The 22,352-nt window shown below is 40.3% G+C and overlaps 1 protein-coding gene across 5 annotated transcripts in view; it reads right to left on the bottom strand.

Moving 5' to 3' along the window:
* Window positions 1–332: 332 nt before the first annotated feature.
* LOC102960991 (S-adenosyl-L-methionine-dependent tRNA 4-demethylwyosine synthase TYW1) overlaps window positions 333–22,352 on the bottom strand; it is a 212,100-nt gene continuing 190,080 nt past the window's right edge. For 2 of the 5 annotated variants that reach the window (XM_042971084.1, XM_007079081.3), the window contains one exon: window positions 333–1,112. In XM_042971084.1, the coding sequence (XP_042827018.1) occupies window positions 891–1,112 (222 nt within the window). In that variant the 3' untranslated portion in view covers window positions 333–890. Of the gene's footprint in view, window positions 1,113–8,540; window positions 8,667–9,462; window positions 9,586–9,683; window positions 9,774–22,352 lie in introns of all 5 variants that reach the window. The other 3 variants (XR_006212293.1, XR_006212292.1, XR_006212294.1) reach the window with 3 other exon arrangements.

The following is a 22,352-nucleotide window of genomic DNA, read 5'->3' on the forward strand; positions in this document are numbered from 1 at the left end:
AAAAAAAACTATTGGGTATTCAATGATGTTTTCAAGTAGAAAAAACCTGAACCCTGAAGAACAGATTGTGTAAAGTAGCTCGGGCTACAAGAGGGAAAAGAAGGTGGGGACTTGTTCTGTGTATAAGGACAGGGGCTTGACCACTGACTTTTTGAACAAAAAGCAAACCATACTCAGTTTCAGGGTTTGTCTGTGAGACTAACTGATGACATCACAGAGCCATTCTTCTTCCAGAAGAGCCCTTTCACACTGGTGCAGCCAGTAATACCTTCTATGGCAATCTGTACGAGAACGGAGTAAGATCTAGGACATTCAGATCCAACGCAAGTTCATAAAGGGTTGGTACTAAGCAAAACTTTAATCTGTGCAGTATTTAAAAATAATTGAGAATTGCGACAACTTAAATGACTTCTGGGAGGTGTTATCTTAAATCTAAAGAAGGGATGGAGGTCTCGGAGGGGGCAGATCTACTTACCTTGGGGTAACACAGTCCACAAAGGTCAACAGCCCACGAAGGGGAGAGGAAGACATTCATCCCTTATAACACCCTCAGGAATAGCATTCTTGGGAGTCTTACAAGTTATAATTCAAAACCACCAGTTAAATTCTAATGGCTGTGTACTTCCCCCGCAATGATGTTCCTCTCAAAAGTAAAATCAGGAAAGGGACTGAGCTCTGAAAAGACACGTGAGGCTGAGTCCCAGGCACTCAGAGTGTGGATGCCACCTCCCCAACCCCGGGGGGTGACTTGTGTCCCCGTGTGCAGCCTTCCATTCTTCCCTACATGAAACACAAGTCACGTGACGTGTCCTTTGAAAAACCACAGTGAGGCGTGAGAACCTTCGGGGGCCGGGAGTTCTTGTCCGTCAGTACCCTATAGTCAGATAATCTCAACACCCGGAAATATCCTTGGATTTGTTCTTTCTCTGATATCTTGTGTCCTTGGGATCAAAGCCTCTTTCACTGGCACCAAATAATGCCCAGAGGGGGGTTTTGGCCACATAATCCTTTGCGCTGAAATTTGCTAACCCACCGCTATCTTCATATTCCTGCACGAGCTCCTGGAACCGGTTATAATCAATCCATGTCCACCATTCGCCATCAATCTTAAACTGGAAAGAAAAAGCGTAGTCAGGTCAGAAGCACAAACGTCCTTAAAACTATCAAGTAAGTATTTTAAACATTCGAAAACCAGCCTGGTCTCTTCTCTCTATCAAGTCCAAGAAAATCCTTTTGCGCTCCAGATATGGTTCCATATCAAAGCAGAAATGAGCTTCTTCTCCCCTAGGACTGCTGCCAGGCTGGGCCTGGAAGACCCAACTGCTGAATACAGAATATAACCACAAGAGACTCTTAATGACAGAGGACAGACTGAGGGTCAATGGAGGGAGAAGGGTGGGGGGATGGGCTAGCTGGGTGCTGGGCATTAAGGAGGGCCCTGGTTGTGATGGGCACTGGGTGTTGTCTGTAAGTGATCAATCACTGAATTCTACTCCTGAAACCAACACTGCACTGTATATGAACTAACTAGAATTTAAATAAAATTTTGAAAAGAAAAAAAATACATCCTGGAATTGAAAGTCAAGTTTATTGTCAGCAGTCTCACTAAAAGAAGGTTAATTACATTTTTTTGGCATTATCATGTGTTAATGGACAAGCTAATTGTAATTCCTGTTGTTGCCACTTTTGATTTGGTATGAATTTTCTTGGTTGTGTTAGAAGCACCTAGTGGAATCCATTTTATTATTCAACTTGGCTTGAGTTATTAGGCTTTTAATCAATGACTTCTAATTCTGAAATGCCAACAAAATGATTCAAACTGGCCTGTTTAACCTAACATGGATACAATATCTCATTAGCAGAAAGCCTGTTAAGAATTTCAATTCAATAAAGGGGAATAATCCAATTTGTACTCTTTTAAGAAAATCGCTTCTCAAAAGTCCCTGTAGAATAAATGACCAGGACGAAGGAAACAGGAAATAAACTGATGAAGCTCTGAAGGAATTACTAATTGAACTGTGAAGGCTTTTGACTCAAAGCATCTATTTGGCACTCATTTGTGTAAACAGATAATACACTGATACCTGATTTATAAACAGACAAATAGTTTTGTTAAGCTGCTATCTTCTCAAAAACTCTTAATTATGATCCAAGTGAAGTAACAATTTTGGGTCCTAGCTGAGAAAAATATTGAAAATGCATAGTTTCCTGGATTCAGAATACTATTAAAATATGCTGAATTTCAAGGACATCTGATTTTTTACCCAACAGCTAAGAGGTTTCCAGTGGACAAAAATTATCCAATAAGTGGGAAAGTTTAGTCTACCTATGAATCATGAGAAATTTTCTTCTAACAAGACCATTCTTTGAAATGGTGCCCCAAAGGCCTCTCTGAACGCTGCAACCCAAGATACAGAATCCACATCTCCCCCATCGTTTTCCCTCCCAAGACAGACTGCTCTCAAATGTTCTCTGCTGCCCAAGAAAACAGTCATCCCTGAGTACTGAGCATTAGAACTCCAGAGTCAAAGGTGCCTCTCCCTTCCCTGGTCCCTCACATCCAAAAGATGTCAGGCCCTATTGATTCTTCCTTAGCAGCATTTCTTTCTTTTTTTCATGAAGCTGTTTTTTAAGTTTGTTTATTTATTGAGAAAGAGAGAGAGAGAGAGAGAGCAGAGAAGGGACAGAGAAAGGAGAGAGAGAATCCCAAGCAGGCTCTATGCTGTCAGTGCAGAGCCGAATGCAGGGCTCAAACTCACGAACCATGAGATCGTGACCTGAGCCGAAACCAAGAGTCGGATACTTAGCCGACTGAGCCACACAGGTGCCCCCTTCAGCAGCATTTCTATTGTCTTGACGCTACCCTAACACAGGTCCTCACTTCTGGGACTCAGCAACAGTCCTCTTGCTGACTGATCTTCTGATGCCAATTTTGACTGCTTTCAACTTCTGCAGACGGAGATGCTGGGATTACTATGTCTACAACAGAATAGAGCCCTAGTATCTACAGTCTAAATACTAAACCTCCATTTGGAGACTCCCCAGGAGCCAACCCCCTTGTCATGTGATTCCTATCCTACTCCTGCTGTATGATTAACATTTACTTATGTCTCAGGTCCCCTGGTAAACACCTTTTGCTCTGGAAAGTCTTCCCGAATCCCTTTAAACTATGACAGTTCACCTGCCACAGGACCTCACTACCCTGAACTTGGCCAACCACATATTAAAACTGCTTCTGTAGTTACCTCCCCCAGCCCACTCTATCCCACATCAGAACTGCTCGCTTTGTGAATATATCTGACTTATAATTTATGTTGGTACTCAGGACATACAACAGCCTAGCCTCTTCCTCCTTAACTCTTAACAAAACTAGAAGACCACAGGATGAGGAAAATTCCCACCTGTTCTACTGACATCCTGACAGAATGGAATTTGCTGCTATTGGCTCCGTAGAATACTGTGTGCTGTTTTCACAGTGTATCCGTGTAGGGGACACAACACTCACACCTTACTGGAAATGGGGGAACACTCCAGCTAGCATAGGAGTAAACATGTCATTACCGTGTATGACATGTAAAATGAGGCCAATAATGACGGCTACCTTTTATTCTTCCCTCCTATAACAGTTACAGAATGCTAACTATGGACTTGGCCCCATCACAGATATTTAAAAAATAATTACAGGGGCACCTGGGTGGCTCAGTCAGTTAAGCATCTGATTCTGACTCAGGTCTTGATCTCCTGGTTTGTGAGTTTGAGCCCCACATCAGGCTCTGCACTGACAGTGAGGAGCCTGCTTGGGATTCTCTGTCTCTCCTTCTCTCTCTGTTCCTCCCCTACTCATGCTTGCTGTCTCTCAAAATAAATAAATAAATAAATGTACTGTTTGGGTTTCCTAAGTAAATGACTCCACTAGATTTCTCTAAGATAAAGTCAAGCACCGTCCACATACTTAGTTTTTTTTTTTTTTTTTAATGTTTATTCATTTTTGAGAGACAGAGCACAAGCAAGGGAAGGCATGGAGACAGGGAGACACAGAATCTGAAGCACGGTTTCAGCTCTGAGCTGTCAGTACAGAGCCCAATGTGAGGCTTGAACCCACAAACCGTGAGATCATGACCTGAGCTTAAGTCAGATGCTTAACCGATGGAGCCACCCATCCCAGGTGCACCCCCCCTCCATACACACACTTAGGACTTTCAATACGTTTTTTAGTGTCCCACTTAAATATAAGCAGACAACTAGTGACCATCTGAAGAAAACTCCTAACAAGAACACTAAAAATAAACCAAAAGAAAAGAGTAACAGAGTAAACAGCCTAGGCAAGGGGAAAACAGCACACAAAACAAAATAAAAACCCAAACAACTAAACTAAAACAACTATCTTCAGAGAAATGAGACAATACTGTATACATAAAACAAACAAACAAACAAACAAAAACCACTACCCTATAAAAAGGAACCCTTAAAGAATGAAAAGAACCTTAGGTTCTAAAACTATAGGAGCAAAGATGAAAGATTCACAGGGAAGTTAAGAAAAAAAAAACAACTTTCTAGAATGTAGAATAAAAAAGACAAAAACCAGGAAAGAAAGCACTAAAAAAAAGAAAAAGAAATAAAAAATTAAAGGACTAGCCCAAGAGACCCAATTTTAAAATAACACCACTTTCTGAAAGAAAGGAGAAAAAAATAGGAAGGAGGAAATCCTCAATGAAATAATTATGGAAAAGTTTTGTAAAGTGAAGGCCATGAGTAAACATACTCATGTAGACAAAGGATAAACATATGGAATAGACAATAGATAAAAACCAACATACCAACTGAGGCACATCTCAGTGAAATTTCAAAACAATGGAGACAAAGGGAAATCCTAACAAGGGAAAAATGGTCATATACAAAGGATCAAGGATCAGAATGCCTTCCGAGTTCTCAATAACCACACTGAAAGCTCAAAGACAGTGGCTCCGATTGTATACGAGTTGGTTTGCAACTGAGAATTCTATATCCAGCAAAACTATCAATCAAGCTTGTAGGGAGAATAAAAACATTTTTAGATATTTAAGATCTCAATCAATTGGACCTCCCACATACCCCTTCTTAGGAATCTACTGGAGGATGTTTCACTAGAATGAGACATGGGATCCCCAAAGCAAGACATCCCACACAGGAGAGATCTCAAGGAAGTCCCAGTATGATAGTGTGTGTCTAAAGTGGGTGAGTCAGTAAGTGCCTCTGGGGAGACTCCTTTAAAAAGATGAACAGATAGAACCTCCAACGCATCTGAAAAGTCTGAGAGGAGATACAGGTGGCAGAGAGTTTGAGAGTTGATTTAGCTAAAGAATACAGAAGTCTAGACAAAGAAAAAAATAAGATAAATATTAACTCCAAGGAAACCAAAATGTATGCTGGAAACAAATAGCAATCATAGGAGACTGCACTGCTCAGCAGTGAACAGTGTTCACGTGGTCACATAACGCATAAAACTATGGTATACATACATTGCAAAGGTGGGAGAACAGGAAAGGGCATGATGAGCAAATGTAGGGGAGAGCTTCATCTCACCTTCCACAGCGAAGAGACAACGAGAAAAAACAATGAATAGCAGCAATATTTGGTAAAGACAAATACCTAAATAATCAACCAGAAGTTGAAAGTAGCTGTTGCTTGAGAGGAGGGAAAGGAGGTATATTTGAGGAAAATACAAGGAACTACTGATTTTTGTAATAAACTTTGACTTCTTAGACGATGTAGAATTTTGATAAAACTAAAAAACAAAATTAAAAATAGTAATGACCAATCTATCGAAGTGAGGGAAGAGTATATTATTAACAATATGAGCCAACAAAATAGGGTGGGGGTAAGGGGAAGACCTACAGGACGATGGTAGCAGCCGCTATTCAGGAAGCATCCTACTGTGCACTAGGCACTGTTTGGTTCTCTAGCTGGTGTGATGCACTTTACAAAACTCATGTGATTGGATGCCCATCTTTAAAACGGGTGGGGCACGCCTAGGCGGCTCAGTTGGTACAGCATGTGATTCTTGGTTGCTCGTGAGTTCAAGCCCCATGATGGGTATGGAGTCACCTTAAAAAAAAAATAGGGGTGCCTGGGGGGCTCAGTTGGTTAAGGGGCCAGACTCTTGATTTGGGCTCAGGTCATGATCTCACGGTTTGTGAGTTCAAGCCCTGCATTGGGCTCTCTGTTCACAGTGCAGAGCCTGCTTGGGATCTTCTGTCTCCCTCTCTGCCCCTCCCCACTCATGTCAGCATGTGTTCTCTCTCTCTCTCCTCTCTCTCAATCCCTCCTTCTCTCTCAAAAATAAATAAATGTTAAAAAAAAAAGGGCAAAAGTCCCAAGAAACTAACAAATATGTCAAAGGTGACATCCTCTGTAAGTGGAGAGCCACAATTCAAATTTGTGGGTCGTCAAGAGCCTGTGGTCATTACACGATTGCACGCTGCTAGCTGTCAAACTGGAAAAAAGACACAACTAATAATAACCATTTTATCTTTTAAGTATTTTGGAATGCAAAGAGATTTTTCTCACCCCTGGACTTTTTTAAGTATAATATTTCTAAGTTAACTCCCTCTGTTTAACCGATCTAAAAGTTACAGAAAATAATGTGTATATCCCAAATTCTTAGTGTCCTTCAACCTTCCTCAGCATAGAGTCTAAAGAATGAGCACACTGAGAAGAAGCCTACTGTCTATTAATTATTTCTCTACCCAAGTACAGCATAATAGAGACTGTCTGTTCCAAGGCTAATGCAGGGGAAATGTAAGATTTATATGCAGACTTCTGAAGTCAGCCTGCTCTGCCTTTGATTGGTTCTGTTTTATTTACACAGTCTTTGTCCCTTCTGGCAAAATAATAATTAAAAAAATAAAACTGCCATAGTGAAAGATATTCTTCCCATTATCTTAACTGGTTCCTAATAGTACAGGCAGTATAGGTGAGCACACTTTTTCTTTTTTTGTAGATGAAAATTGACGTCCCATTAGTTTCACGGTATCTTCCACACGGAAAGTCTATATAGAATATCCATAGCTACTTCAAACTCCAAATGTCCCACACAAAAATTCTTACCACTTTGGCCTGTCAATCTCATGCCTCAACCATGCTGTGCTGAAGTTATTCCAGCTTTTAAATGATAAATACTCTGTAGCTACTGGGAAAGTTCTAATCATTCAAAGGCATCATATTTCTACCTATGCAAGAGTTAAAAATAAGGAGGAAATTCTGCATAGCAGTTGAAAAAGAGCAAGTCAAGAGCTATTTATTAATATCACCATTGGAGATAGTCTTTGCAAACATTCCTCCACATGCTACTGTAGTATTCTTTACGGAAAAGTCAAATTATCAGCACCTTTAGGAAAGAACCTTTATTAAAGGCCTGTAACAGGCAAGGCCCCATTCCAGATGTTTCATATTTATCACTTTACTCAGCCATCACAATAACCCTGTAAACACAGTTACCACTATTTTTCAGATAAGAAAATGAGAAATGGTGAGGCTGGGCTTTGAAAACAGATGTACCACAACAAAGTTCAGGAGTCCCCAAGACCACCCCCATTTCTGTCACCAATTGTAAATGCAGGGGTTCCCAAGGCCACCTTCAGTTTGACCACTCACTAGAAGGACCCACAGAATTCACTGAAAGCTGTTAATAGTATGGTTTCTTACAGCGGAAGGACACAGATGAAAATCAGCATAAGGAAGAGGCACATGGGACAGACTTGAGGAAAGTTCCATGCCCAGAGCTTCCAGCTGCCCTCTGTCACTCAAGTAGTGGTCTGAGCTAATATCACCCGTCAATGATGCGCGAGAATAGGCATGGAGTGCTGCCAACCTAGGAAGCTCAACCTGAGCCTCGAGGTCCAGAGTTTTTCCTGGGGCTCAGTCTCCTAGACAGCTGATTGCTGAGTGGCTGACTTTAGTTTCCAGCTCCTCTGAAGGTCAAGCAAATACAGTGTAGCCCAAAGCCTCTACTCTAAATCACATGCCTAGTGTAGACTACCTAGCATGACCCCAGGCCCCCAGATAAACAAAGATACTCTGACCAGACAAGACATTCCAATAGCTTGAAAATCACCTCTTAGAAGCTGAGGGCAAAGAGCAGCCCTTTCTTTAGGTAAAATTACAGCCGAACTCAAAGTCCACATACAATGGATAAAGTAGAAACACACAAAAATAAAAAAGAACACTAACAATAAAAAAAGACTCCTACATTTCATTTGAATTTTCACACTCCTAAGGAGGGCTCTTATATGATCTTAGTGTTGGTTCTTTTTTTTTTTTTTTAAATGTTTATTTATTTATTAAGGGAGGGAAGGGCAGAGAGAGAGAGAGAGAGAGAGAGAGAATCCCAAGGAGGCCCCACATTATCAGTACAACCCCGACGCAGGGCTCAAACCCACGAACCATGAGATCATGACCTGAGCTGAGATCAAGGGTCGGACACTTAACGACTGCACCCCCCAGGTGGCCCCAGCGTTGGCTATTTTCTAAGTCTGGTCCCGCAAACACACAGTAATACTTACAAACGAAACCTTGGGAAAGTGCCAGTGAGAGGATGGATGAGGGGCTGCCAGGCCCTCTCATAATTCAGAAGTGCATGTGAACTGGGAAGGAGAGGAGATCCCAGGTTAGTTTGAGGGAGAAGTGATCTGGGAATTCAAAAAAAGAGAGTGCTTACTGTAGTCCTTCTTGAACTTCCCAGATTTATGGATTTTGTTCTTGACTATCCTAGCGACAACTGCGTCGTTTGTTCCGTGGCTGAGAGGAGGCACAGATCACTTCAAGTGCACCTGACTGCCTGCGACTGTGGAGCCCCGAGCAAAGTTGCCTCCTTTTTCTGGGTTTGCTGGTGACAAGTAGAATTCACATGGCAACAGCTGCCCGAGGAACCACTTTGAGAAGCAAAACTACAACAATGTGACTGAATTCTAGATATATCCAAGTGCAATTAAAAAGCTTTTAAATCTGGAAACTCAATTTCTGGAATTTCTATCTTAATCTACAGTTTTGTTGGAATAGAGCTAAGTCCTCTCAGCCGTGTCACCAAAATGCCAATTTTCTCTGACATTTCTCTGCATGTAATTACTGGGAACAACCAGGCCTCTGACAAGCATGAGTTCTACATGTATCACAGAAAGTAAAATATTCTGTCGGTAGGTTTTGTTGGGAAAAAATTGCACAAAACCTAAATGATGACATGCAATTCCTTCTTACTCCAAGAAAGGAGGGCTCAGGGAGAGGACACCTCTTCCTTCCCTTCCTCTGTAGACTGCAAGTTTATACGTCTAAGAGGGAGGCCTCTGTGATCAATGCTGAATTATGCAGAAGCCTCAAATTTAGCAAAACTTTCCCAGAGGTGGCTTTGAAGGAGGTCCACCAGACTCCTCGGTGAACTGGGAGGGGATCTGCCTGGTTTTCAGTGGATACCTGCCTCTGTTTCCCTACCTTGTGACTGCTCTGTAGCATTTAGGAGATGGCATGATGTCATAGTCAAAGTAAGCTTTGTATTTTGAAACATCTGGGATTGAATTCTAACTCTGCTTGTATTCTCTCAGCCTGAGGTTTCTCCTTTAAAACATGAGGAAAAACAATGTTTATAATTCATCATATTTTTATAAGAATTAAATGAACTAATGCATACACAGCATTATCAAAGTAAACTTAACTGTTATTGGTTGTTGAGTTTATCAGCAGACACCAAAGTAAGGAATGACACCAGACAGCTCATCAGTGATGAAAGGTTCTAGAAAATTATGCTGGAAGACAACAGAATAATATCTGTAAATGCTCAGAGGAAATACCTCCACTTAGACTTATCCACTCTGATAATCTATTATTCATGAGAGAAAGTGAAATAAAGACGTTTCAGAGGGAACGAAGACTGAGTTTACCATTCTAGCGAAAAGAAAATTGCACCCAGCAGAATCAATGGATGCAAGAAGCAAAGGGGAACCAAGAAAGTGGGGTTTACATGGATCCATCAACACAACCTTTAACTGTGGAAAAGAATCCCGGGAAGACCTTGTATTGTGCTGAAGGAGGATGGCGATGTTGATTAACTTTAGAGTTAAACTAAGTATAAATTTCAAAATATCGGAGTACAAGATTCTGAGCAGATGGTGGAGTAGCAGAAGCACCAGGAATCCTTCTTCCCATCCACAGAGCACCTGGCACGGCTCAGGTGGTGGAGCTTATGACCCTTGATCTCAGGGTTGTGAGTTCAAGCCCCCACACTGGATGTACAGATAATTAAAAATAGAATCTTAAATAAAAATTTTAAAAAGGCACCTATCTGGCTCAGTCAGAAGAGTATGTGACTCTTGACCTCAAGATTGAGTTCAAGCCCCACAATGGGTGGAGAGATTACTTAAATAAATAAATAAATCTTAAAAAATCGTTCTTCTCACCCAAACAAAAATTATACTGGCAGAATCTGTCTGATATAACTACTTTGGAACTCTGGACTCTAGTGAAGGCTTCTAACTTTCAAGGAAAGGTCTGGACTGTAAAGTACAGTTAATTTTAGTCAGTTTCAACTTGGATGGCAGTAGCTATCCATCCCCCATGGCCCACCCCCACAGCAGGCAACTGTGACCTGTTCTTGGGACAGCCTGCACGCAGCCTGTGGGAGACAGGCTGGGCAGTAAGGACCCTGTCCTCCAAACACTGGGGATCTGTTCTCTGTTGCCTGCTGCTTCTGATCAGAGTACAGATATAGTGGCAGCCATTGGTACCCATTCCGCCATTGCAGAAAGCCTCTCCCCTTCCTGCTGAAGTGACTTCCAGGGGAATAAAGGGCTAGTGCTCCCCATCACCTTCCACTTTCCTTTTTTTCCCCTTTTAGGAGAGAGACATTAAAGACTAGAAGATTCAAAAGCAACAACAGATGGGTGGAAATTAGAAAGTAATCACATATCCCAGGGAAAGATTCAGGAATAAATTCAAATTACTGTTATATCTTTAGGATATTAGATGCAATCCCCATGGCCCACAAAGAAATAGCCATAGAATATAAGCAAAAGGAAATGTGAAAGGAATTAAAATGTTTCAATACAAAAAAGCAACTAAACACAAAAGAAGATGGTAATACAGGCAATGAGGGACAAAGAAGCTATATAAGGCATATGGAAAACAAATAGCAAAATGACATAAGACCCTTTTTATCAGTAATCATTTTAAATGGAAATGGATTAAACTCTCCACTCAAACAAAAAAACCAGAGATTGAATGGATCAAACACACAAATACACACACACACACACACACACACACACACACACCAATATGCTATCTATAAGAGCCTTACTTTATACCCAAAGACACACACAGGTTGAAAACAAAAGGACAGAAAAAGATATTCCATGCAGTCACCAAAAGACAGCAGGAGTGGCTACAGTAATATCACACAAAACAGACTTCAAGTTAAAAGATTATAAAACAGAAAGAAGGACAAATATACAATTTATATTAATTAAAGGTTTAATGCAGCAAGAAACAATAATTAGAAATGTTTGTATAGGGGCGCCTGGGTGGCCAGTCGGTTAAGCGGCCGACTTCGGCTCAGGTCATGATCTCGCAGTCTGTGAGTTTGAGCCCCGCGTCGGGCTCTGTGCTGACCGCTCAGAGCCTGGAGCCTGTTTCAGATTCTGTGTCTCCCTCTCTCTCTGACCCTCCCCCGTTCATGCTCTGTCTCTCTCTGTCTCAAAAATAAATAAACGTTAAAAAAAAAAAAATTAAAAAAAAAAAGAAATGTTTGTATATCTGGTACCAGATCATCAAAATATTGGAGCAGATACTGGCTGAATTGAAGGGAGGAACAGATAGCTCTATAATAATAACTGGAGAGTTCAGTACCCCATTCTCAACCATGGATAAAACAACCAGATAGAAGGAAACAAAGGACTTGAACAACACAAGAAATCAACTAGATCTAACAGAACATTCTGCCCAAGAACACAAAATACACATTCTTCTCAAGTTTTCACCATTTTCTAGGACAGACCGTATGTTACACCACAAATGAAGTCTAAATAGATTTTAAGAGATAGACGTCATATAAAGTATCTTCTCTAATCATAATGGGATGAAGCTAAGTACCTGTAACAAAAGGAAAACTACAAAATGCAGATATTTGTGGAGGTTAAACAACACACTCCTACACAACCAATGGATCAAAGAAGAAATCATATGGAAATTAGCAAATACGTTAAGAGACTAAGTGAAAATGAAAACACAACATACCAAAACTTATGGGACAGAGCAAAAGCAGTACTGAGAGGGAAATTTATAGCTAAAAATGTTTACTTTAAACAAGTAGAAAGATCTCAAATTGACAACCTAACTTTACAACTTAAGGAACAAGAAAAAGAATTAAGCCAAAAGTGAGCAAAAGAATGGAAATAATAATGGTTAGTACAGAGATGAAATAGAGAATAGAAAAATAGGGGGAAAAAAACTGAGACTAAAAGCTGGTTCTTCAAAGAGGCCAACAAAATTGACAAACCTTTAGCTAGACTAAGAAAAAAAGAGAAAAGACTCAAATTACTAAAATTAGAAATAAAAGTAGGGACATTACTACTGATTCTACAGAAGTAAAAGGGATTATGAAAAATTATTATAAATGTACACCAACAAATTGGATAATCTCGACGAAATGGACAAATTCCTAGAAACACAAAACCTACTAAGACTAAATCACAAAGATACAGAAAATATGAATAGACCGATAATTAGTAAGGAGACTGAGTCAGTAACCAAAAATCTCCCCCCCATCCCCCACCAAAAAAAAGCCCTGGACCACACTGCTGAATTCTATTAAACTTTAAAAGAACTAATATCAATCTTTCTCAAACTTTTCCAAAAACTGAAGAAGAGGAAATATTTTCTAACTCAGACTATGAGGCCTGCCTGCTAAAGCCAGATAAAGATACTACCAAAAAAAAAAAAAACCCCAAAAAATCCACAAAGCACCAATATCCCTTATGAACAATAATGCAAAAATCCTCAACAGTATAATATCAAAGCAAATTCAGAAGCATGTTAAAAAGATCCTACACCAGTGGCACCTGGGTGGCTCAGTCAGTTAAGTGTCTGAGTCTGGATTTCAGCTCAGATCATGATCTCACAGTTTGTGGGTTCGAGCCTCGTGTCGGGCTCTGTGCTGACAGCTCAGAGACTGGAGCCTGCTTTGGATTCTGTGTCTCCCTCTCTCCCTGCCCCTCCCCCACTCCCGCTCTGTCTCTCTCTCTGTCAAAAATAAATAAACATTAGAACAAAAAACAATCAAGAAAAAAAAAAAAACAACAAGGGACATATGGGACGCTTGGGTGGCTCAGTCAGTTAAACATCCAACTTTGGCTGGGTCATGATCTCACAGCTTGTGAGTTCGAGCCCCGCGTCGCGTTCTGTGCTGACAGCTCAGAGCTTGGAGCCTGCTTCAGATTCTGTGTCTCCCTCTCTCTCTACCCCTCCCCTACTCCATGCTCTGTCTGCCTCTCTCAAAAATAAATAAACATTAATAAACAGTAAAAAATTAAAAAACAACTGTAAACATCAGATTAAGTGGTGAAAGACTGAAAGCTTTTCCTCTACTATCACTTAACAAGACAAGGATGCCTACTTTCATCACTTCCATTTATCATACTACTGGCAGTTCTAGCCAGAGTAACTGGGCAAGAAAAAGAAGTAAAAGACATCCAAGTAAGGAAGGAGAAGTAAAATTATCTCCGTTTGCAGATGATATGATCTTATATGTAGGTGTGCCTTTTCTTGAGAATTTGGCACTTGAGATTGAACCAAGTGGTGGTAGATGCTTAAGCTAAGTTGGGGCTACAGCCACCATATCAGGGGGTATGAAAAATAAAGAAGCAAAAGAAGCCAAGGGAAAAGGAGGGAGGAAAGGAAAAAGAGAAGGAGCTGGTCAGAAAGGCTGACAGACGGGGAGATAGGAGTAGTGGCTTGACAACTTCCAGAAAGATTCACTAGTGAATTCAATCAAACATTTAAGAAATAACACCAATACTCCCTATCTATTCCAGAAAATAGAGGCAGAGAAAACACTTCTTAACTCATTCTAAGAGACCAGCATTGCCCTAATACCACAATGAGATAAAGACTTTACAAAAAAGGAAAACTACAAAACAGTAACTGTGATGAACATATATGTAAAAAAATCAATGAAATATTAGTAAGTCAAATCCAACAATGTATAAAAAAATTACACACCACAACCAATAATACCAATAAAACCATGGATTTATTCCAGGTATGGCAAGGCTGGTTCAACATTTGAAAATCAATTAATGTAATACATCACGTCAACAAGCTCTAAAGAAGAGAAATGAAACTGATCATATCATTAATTGCAGAGAAAGTATTTGACAAAAATCCAAACCAATTTATGATTAAAAACTCTCAGCAAACTAGAAATAGAGGGAAATGTCTTCAACCTGATACATAGCTACCAAAAACCTACAGTAAACATCATATTTAAGTGAGAGACCAGTTGCTTTCCCATTAAAAGCAGAATCTAAGCAAGAATGTCCCCTTTTACCATTTCTATTCAACATCATATAGAAGCACTAGCCAATACAATAAGATTGAAAATGGAAATAAAAGATATACAGATTGGGAAGAAAGAGATGCATAGATGATGTGATTAGTAATCGATGTAGAAAAAAACAAAGAATTAACATTAACAAAACACCCTCTTGACTAACAAGTGATTACGGCATGACTGCGCTATATGAGGTAATACATAAAAACTAGTTGCTTTCTCATATACCAACAATGAACAAGTGGAATTTGAAATTAAAAACACAGTACCATGCTCATTAGCATCAAAAAATGAAACACTTGGGGCGCCTGGGTGGCTCAGTCGGTTGGGCTTCCGACTTCGGCTCAGGTCATGATTTTGCGGTTTGTGAGTTTCAGCCCTGCGTCGGGCTCTGTGTTGACCGCTCAGAGCCTGGAGCCTGCTTCAGATTCTGTGTCTCCCTCTCTCTCTGTCCCTCCCCTATTCATGCTCTGTCTCTCTCTGTCTCAAAAATAGATAAAACATTTAAAAAAAATTTTTAAAAACATGAAACACTTATGTGTAAATCTAATGAAATATGTACAGGATCTATATGCAGGAAATAAAACCTGAAAAAAGTCATGGGAGATCTAAATAAGAGATATTTCATGTTCATGGATTGGAAGACTGAATATTGTCAATTTTTCCTAGCTTAATCTGTAGATTCAACTCGCTCCCAAACAAAACCCTAGTAGGCTAGTTTATAGGTATTAACAAATGGATTCTAAAGTTTTTATGGAAAGGCAAAAGACCTAGAATAGCCAACCCAAGAAGCCAGTTGGCATGCTGGAGGACTGACATCACCCAATTTCAAGACTTACAATAAAGCTAACAGAAGTCACGACTGCACAGCATTGGTGAAAGAATGGACATATAGATCGATGTAACAATATACAGGCCAGAAATAGACACACACAAACGTAGTCTACTGATCTTTGAAAAAGGAGGAAGGGTAATTAAATGGAGAAAGAATAATCTTTCCAACAAATGGTACTTCAACAACTTGACATCTGCATACAAAACAAACAATAAAATATCGATATAAATCTCACGGTTTTCGAGACAGATCTTAGACCCAAACATAAAATATAAAACTATAAAATTTCTAGAAGATAACATAGGATGAAATCCAGCATCACCCATGAAAGAAAAAGTTGATAAGCCAGATTTTATTAATTAAAAATGTTTGCTCTGAGAAAGGCACAGTTAAAGAGAATGAAAAGTCACAGACCGGAAGAAAATATTTGCAAAACCCATCTGGTAAATGGAAAGTATCGAAAATATGTAAAGAATTCTTAAAACTCAACAATAAGAAAATAACCAACCCAACTAAAACATGAGGAAAATATCTGAACAGACACCTCACTAAAGAAAATGTACGGATTGCAAATAAGCCTACTTAAAGATGTTCATCTTTTTATGACATCACATGTCATGTGGTTTTCAAACCTATACAACTTTATAGCACAAATACTGACCCTGAAAGTATGAAAATTAAAAAAAAAAAAATCATTTAGGAAGTCAGGGGGTCCCAGGAAGAGGTGCAGACCGTGTGTGAGAATCTAACTCTGCTACAAATGTATGAAATAACTTCACTGAAGTGGAGAAAGAGGAAAAGGCGCTGACCTAAGTAATTCCGGAAACGAGTGGAGCCTCTAAGACTAGAGGCAAAAGGAACTACAAACAAGCACTGTATTCTTGGGTTAAACGTTCTGATACTGCTACACATGTAGGTTGGAACTGAACAATTAAGTAAACAGATGACGGCTATTAGGAGCTAGGTTTCTCACTGTTAGAGGAGGAGTTTTCAAATTAGTAAGGAGAGGAGCCTACAGTGAGTTATGTTAGCAATGGATTAGAGTTTGAGACATCAGTATGTTTAGCTTTATCTAGATACAAATGGTTACAGGTGGAAGTATTTACAGACATGTGTATATACGAAGGCTAGAATATATATACAATGTCTCTGCTCTGTTACACCTTTTAGAGAGCCTAAAAGAAGAAACAACACCCTAGTCAACAACAAGCACACCTTCACCCAGATCTTGGTTTCTAACACCATTCTTCAATAAAAGGAACCAGGGCTCCTGAAGAAATGACTGATTCTAGGACTGGAGCGAGAAAAATACGAGATGAGCTTGGAGTATCTTGTAGTGCCAGAAAGTAAGGAAGTGCTCAAAACAAAAACAAATAAAACCCCCGACCCTGAAGGGGGGTATGTTAAAAGAGCAAAAGAGGCAACTGGAAGAGATCGTAGCGGCCAGAGCTAGAACAATTTGAGCAACAAAGGAAATAGAGTACAACTGGATTATAACCCAAAGTATAAACTGAATACCATAAATCCATACTGTTATAAAAAAAAGATTGAATACATTAATAAATGGGAAGAAGAGACAAACCTATTTATGTAGATATCTCACCCTCAAGGATGTGGAGCCTAACTCTCACTCCTTACATATGGGCTATAGATAGTGACTTCTTTCCAAAGAGTAATGTACAGAAATGGGGAGGGGAAGAGTAAATTAACAGTGGAGAAAGCTGACAAATACTTACTACCTTGACTTGCTGACCAAGGTCAACATCACTAGTTGGAAATCTAAATAAACTATGGACTTTAGCTAATAATGTAGCAATTTTGGTTCATTAATTGTAACCTATATACTATACCAATGAAAGATGTTAATAACAGGGAAACTCTAGGGTACAGAGGAAATCTTTCTACTCTCTTATCAAGTTTGCTGTAAATCCCAATCTGTAGGTACTAAGGCATAAAGTCTACTTTTTTTTTTTAAAAAGGAAGAAATTACGTTTTAAAGCAATGATCTGTGGATTTCTGGAAGCTGTACATGTGATCTACTACTTGGTTTCCACTGGCGGTGATCCGCTATGATAGGACATCACCAACATGCAGGGAGGAAGGACTTCAGTGTTTCTGAACTAAAACCATCAGCAGAGTGTATTGGGTTCATCATGGTCTCATTAGTTTGCAAACTGACAGGTCCAAGGTTACATCTGAGCTGCTAATGGAAAACACAGAGGCAGAAGGGGGACTGTATCTCCTCGTCCCAGCTGCTTTGTCCAAAGCACACAGGCAGGTCCACCTTCCTCGAGTAGACTGTTTCCAGTGGGCAGCTGTACTTCTCTTTGTCCCTCAAGCTCAGCTTTAGAACCAAAACATGCTGACTTAACTTGAGTTTGTTTGTCTTTCCTTGGTTCAAAGTCAAAGAAACTCACTGAACTTTCTACACCCACTCACTAAAGAAACCGCCTCTTATCAAGAGCAGAAACACCTTTATCAAGAGTCTAAACAACACCTCTAAGTGACAGAACTGTTCAGACAGCTGGGTGGCTCGGTCAGTTGAGCAGCTGACTTTTTTTTTTTTTAATGTTTATTTATTTTTCAGAGAGAGAGAGAAGGATAGAATGAGTGAGGGGAGGGGCAAAAGATATGGAGCGGGCTCTGTGGCAATAGCAGAAAGCCCAATGTGGGGCTCAAACTCACAAACCAAAAGATCATGACATGAGCTGAGGCTGGAGACTCAACCGACTGAGCCACCCAGGTGCCCAAAGCAGCGGACTTGATTTGGCTCAGGCCATGATCTGATTTTGGCTAAAGTCATGATCTCATGATTCGTCCCACATTGGCTCCCTGCAGAGAGCGATTCTTGGGATTCTCTCCTCTCTCTCTGTGCCTCCCTCCACTCGCGCACTCTCTTTCAAAATAAATAAATGGACTGTTAAAAAAAAAAAAAACCGTTCTACAGAGATTTAAAAAAATAATAACCCACTAACAACTATGAAATGCTTTGTATGTGGAATAACATATGGCAATAACAAGAGCATATGGCAATAACAAGGGCATTTGTACTGCAAATGACCACAGAGTATTCTGGGTATGGATAGGGTAATGCAGATTATAATGGATTCTCCAGAGGCTGTTTGATGCTGTGAAAATTTTATAAGTTAATGCATAATCTTTAAAGGTCACCTAAATGTAAATATTCAACCAAATGCTTGGAATCTCTCTAGAATTTTTTTTTTCTTTTAAAGAATTCACCTTACATCTTGGGTTATGTGGTATCCTGGATCAGAGAATTCAAAATTTTTGAAATGGATAAAGAAAGAAATGCCACAATGGAGGGATTTTCAATGCTGCACTTTATGGCAATGTTCTTTTTTCTGCTAGCCAACTTTACTAGAATCAGAAAAGTACAATCTAGTAGATAGGAGAGACTTTCCAAAAGCATGGATTGGCATCAGATTCCTGCTACAGAAAAACAGAAGAAATGGTGAATAGGAAAACAACTGGATTTAACAAGTAGCAGGTCACTGATGACCTATAAAATAGCAAACTCAGTTGAGTATTTATTTGTTGAATAAAGGAATGAATGAATGAATGAATAATAAGGAAGAAGGTAGAGATTCAGCAACTGCTCTCGGAAGGTACAACTGTGAAAAAGGGAAGGAGACGAAAGTGAAGAGGCTGTTAGTTCACTAAACAAACACCAAGAATCTACTATGCATCAGCTCCTCTAGGAAGTGCTAGAGATGACAGTCCTTGTGTTCCAGGAACCCACAACTCCTTAGGAAGGCAGCCTTACCTATGTGCACATAGATCTGAGAGAAGTGACCCCCAAGGAGGTTTGTTTTACAGTTTTAAGGAGAATTCAGCAGGTGAACTGAGATGGGGCAGGGTGGTGAATGCATTTCTGGCAGAAGAGGTAGGTATCTTGGGCAAACACAGAGGAAAGAATCATGGCAGTATCTTGTAAAGAGGTAGGGCAGGGGGCGGCCTGAAATAAAGCCAAAAAGGCCCTAATTGTGAAAGCCATCACGATTCAAATAAAATATCTAGGTTTTTCTTTTGCATGCACTGTGAGATAAAGACATGGCAGGGAAACAATGAGCTTGGGGGTGGCAGGATAAACAATGAGGTTGTTAAATGGCCAATACCCACTCTGTTATTTATGAACTCAATGATTTGTTTTATGGATTTGTCTACTCTTTAGGTTTTGTTTTGCCTTCTTCTGTTTCTTTCCTCTGTTTGGTTTTTGGTTATATCTCTGTTTTTAGTACCCTTAAAAAGGCATCCATCTGTAAACTGCTAGCCTACTTCTTAAATGGGACCTGATAGGCTCTGATTAGGATCAGGAAAGATGTTCTCACAGAAGTTTCAGGAAAATCTTTCCAGTAACACTGCAGGGGCAGCCCTGTAACCATACTGGGTGACACTTAATAAACATAAATAAAACATAACAAACATAAAGAAAATCAGTTTATGTGGACATAATCTACTGATGACACAGTGTGCAAAGTGGACTGGCATGCTGGTCACTGAGGAGATACTCTACCAAAAACCGTAAATGTCAAAACTGTGTGGTCATAGACTTCTGGTGCTAGCCAAAATGGAGGAAATGCACATCTTCGTATTTCTCCCACTACACAGCTAAAATCCCTCAATAGTATATGTAAAGCAAATGTAAGAAGGCTTTGAAGGTAGAGGTAAGAAGGCAGACTGGCTAGGGACCTCAGACCCAAGAACAACACAGTGATACATTCCCTGGGTTTCATTTTTGGCTCTTCTATCCTTCTGGGTGAGGAAGCCCAGAAGCCTGGTTGAAGCCTGCAATCCAGAAACACCAGCGGGCATAAACAATAAAAAAAACAATCTTACAGCGCCAAAAAAATCTGCTTTTCTTGGCCAAAGGACCAGGAAAAGAGCAGCCCAGCAAGACACAAAAACTTTTAGATAATAACCAACCTAGGTCACGAGAAAAATGCCTCATTCTCCCCCCAGTCGGTCAGCACCGAGTGGGGACCCCAGACTTCTACATTTGCCCAGCCACGGTGAGCCATAACCTCCCTCCTCACTGCTGGGGAGCTGTCAGAGAAGGTGGAGCGGAGGATCCAGCAACCCCAACCCCTCTCTGTGGTCTCAGTGGAGACCCTGCAGGGAGCACTGACCTCCGCCTGTGGCAGCAAGGTGCCTCTCCCCACCCACGCCAGAGTGGGGACAGAGGAAGCTTAGCAGAGAGCCAAGACTTTTGCCACTGCCTAGGGGCAAGGAGGCCATGTCCATTCCATACCATCCCTGGGGAGCAGCGATGAGGTGGTCCTCCTTTCCTAATCAGAATGGTATCAGAGGCTATTGAGGAGAAAGCCTGAACTTATACCCCCAAATCAGCCACAACAAAGCTCCCCTCCCTCAACAGGTCAATGAAGGCTGAGTGGTGAGCCTGAATGTCTCAGTAATAAGGCGACACCCACCCACAATACACCTAGGATGAAAGCGAGTGCGTTCTGCATTTAATGCCTGACCACTCTCCTCTCTCCTTTTATACCCTTTGTTTCAGACCCTCACCATTTTACCTCTGACTGTTGGGACTATTACAGCAGTTTACAAAAAAATTTTTTGTAATGTTTATTTATTTTTGAGAGAGAGAGAGAAAGAGTGTGAGTGGAGGAGGGGCAGAGAGAGAGGGGGAGACACAGAATCTGAAGCAGGCTCCAGGCTCTGTCAGCAGGGCTTGAACTCAGGAACGGCAAGATCATGACCTGAGCCAAAGTCAGACGCTTAATCGACTGAGCCACCCAGGCACCCACTATTATAGCAGTTTTTAACTGAACTGGTTTCTCTTAAAGTCTTGCACTTCATCCCCTGAAATACTGCCAAAGAAATTTTTTTAAACTCAAATCTGATTGTGTCACTTCTATTTAAAACCCTTCAGTGCCTGCCCATGCTGTACAAAAAACAGCACAATTAGGATGTCATTCGGTGCCATCAATGCTCTCACCCCTGGTGAATCACCCCCCTTCCATTCCCTTCAATCCTTCTCTTGACCTCCGGCCACACCAAACTATTTATTCTCCCAATGTGCCAGGCCTCTGCACTTCTCTGTGGACCTTTTCTTAGGCTGTTTTTTGCTTAAATGTCGTTTCTACCTGGGCGGTTACTGAACATCCAGTCAAACAGCAACTCCTCTGTGAAGCCTTTCCTGATGGTACCATATATTCCCAACTACGCCTCCTTGGGCTCAATTCTACTCTTCCATCTTGCTCTGATAAAACTTTGGGGTATGTGTTTGTTTTGATAGTTACCTCTTTTTCTGTTAGACCATTCTGAAAGGCAGAGACTTATTTTTTTTTTAACTCATCTTTGTATCCTTTGTACCCAGCATAGTGCCTGACACACCCTGGGTACACAACAAACATGAAATAATGAAGGTCAATCTCAGAATGTCTCCTTATGTTGGCTTGTACCTTGTAGGCTTTGTCTGTTATTGCATTTATCATACTAAAATTTCAGTTGTTTGGTCCCTTCTGAGAACTTCCTGTGCACATGGGCAGGATCATAAAAAGAAACCAGAAGGATGAAAATGGCAGATTATCTGAGAACAAGCAACAGACCAACAGCTGAGTTTATCAATGGAATTTAAAAGACAAGAGATTATATTGTGTTGAAAGACAACAAATGTCAACCTAGAATTTTATACCCAGCTAAAATATACATTTCCAGACAAACAAGAGCAGAATTTTCCATCAGCAGATGCCCACTAAAATAAATTTTTAAGAAAGTATTTTTTGGGCAGAAAGAACACAATCCTGTATGGAGAGTCAAAAATGAAGAAAGGAAAAGAGTGCAAAACAGTGTTAAAGATGCAGGTAAATCTAAATGAACAGTGACTACATACAGCAGTAACAATATTCTCCTTACACACATTTATAATTCATGGACAGAACAATAATAGCATGTGAGTTGGGA

This window comes from Panthera tigris, chromosome E3 (genome assembly GCF_018350195.1).
Source record: "Panthera tigris isolate Pti1 chromosome E3, P.tigris_Pti1_mat1.1, whole genome shotgun sequence".
In the NCBI taxonomy this organism is placed as follows: domain Eukaryota; kingdom Metazoa; phylum Chordata; class Mammalia; order Carnivora; family Felidae; genus Panthera; species Panthera tigris.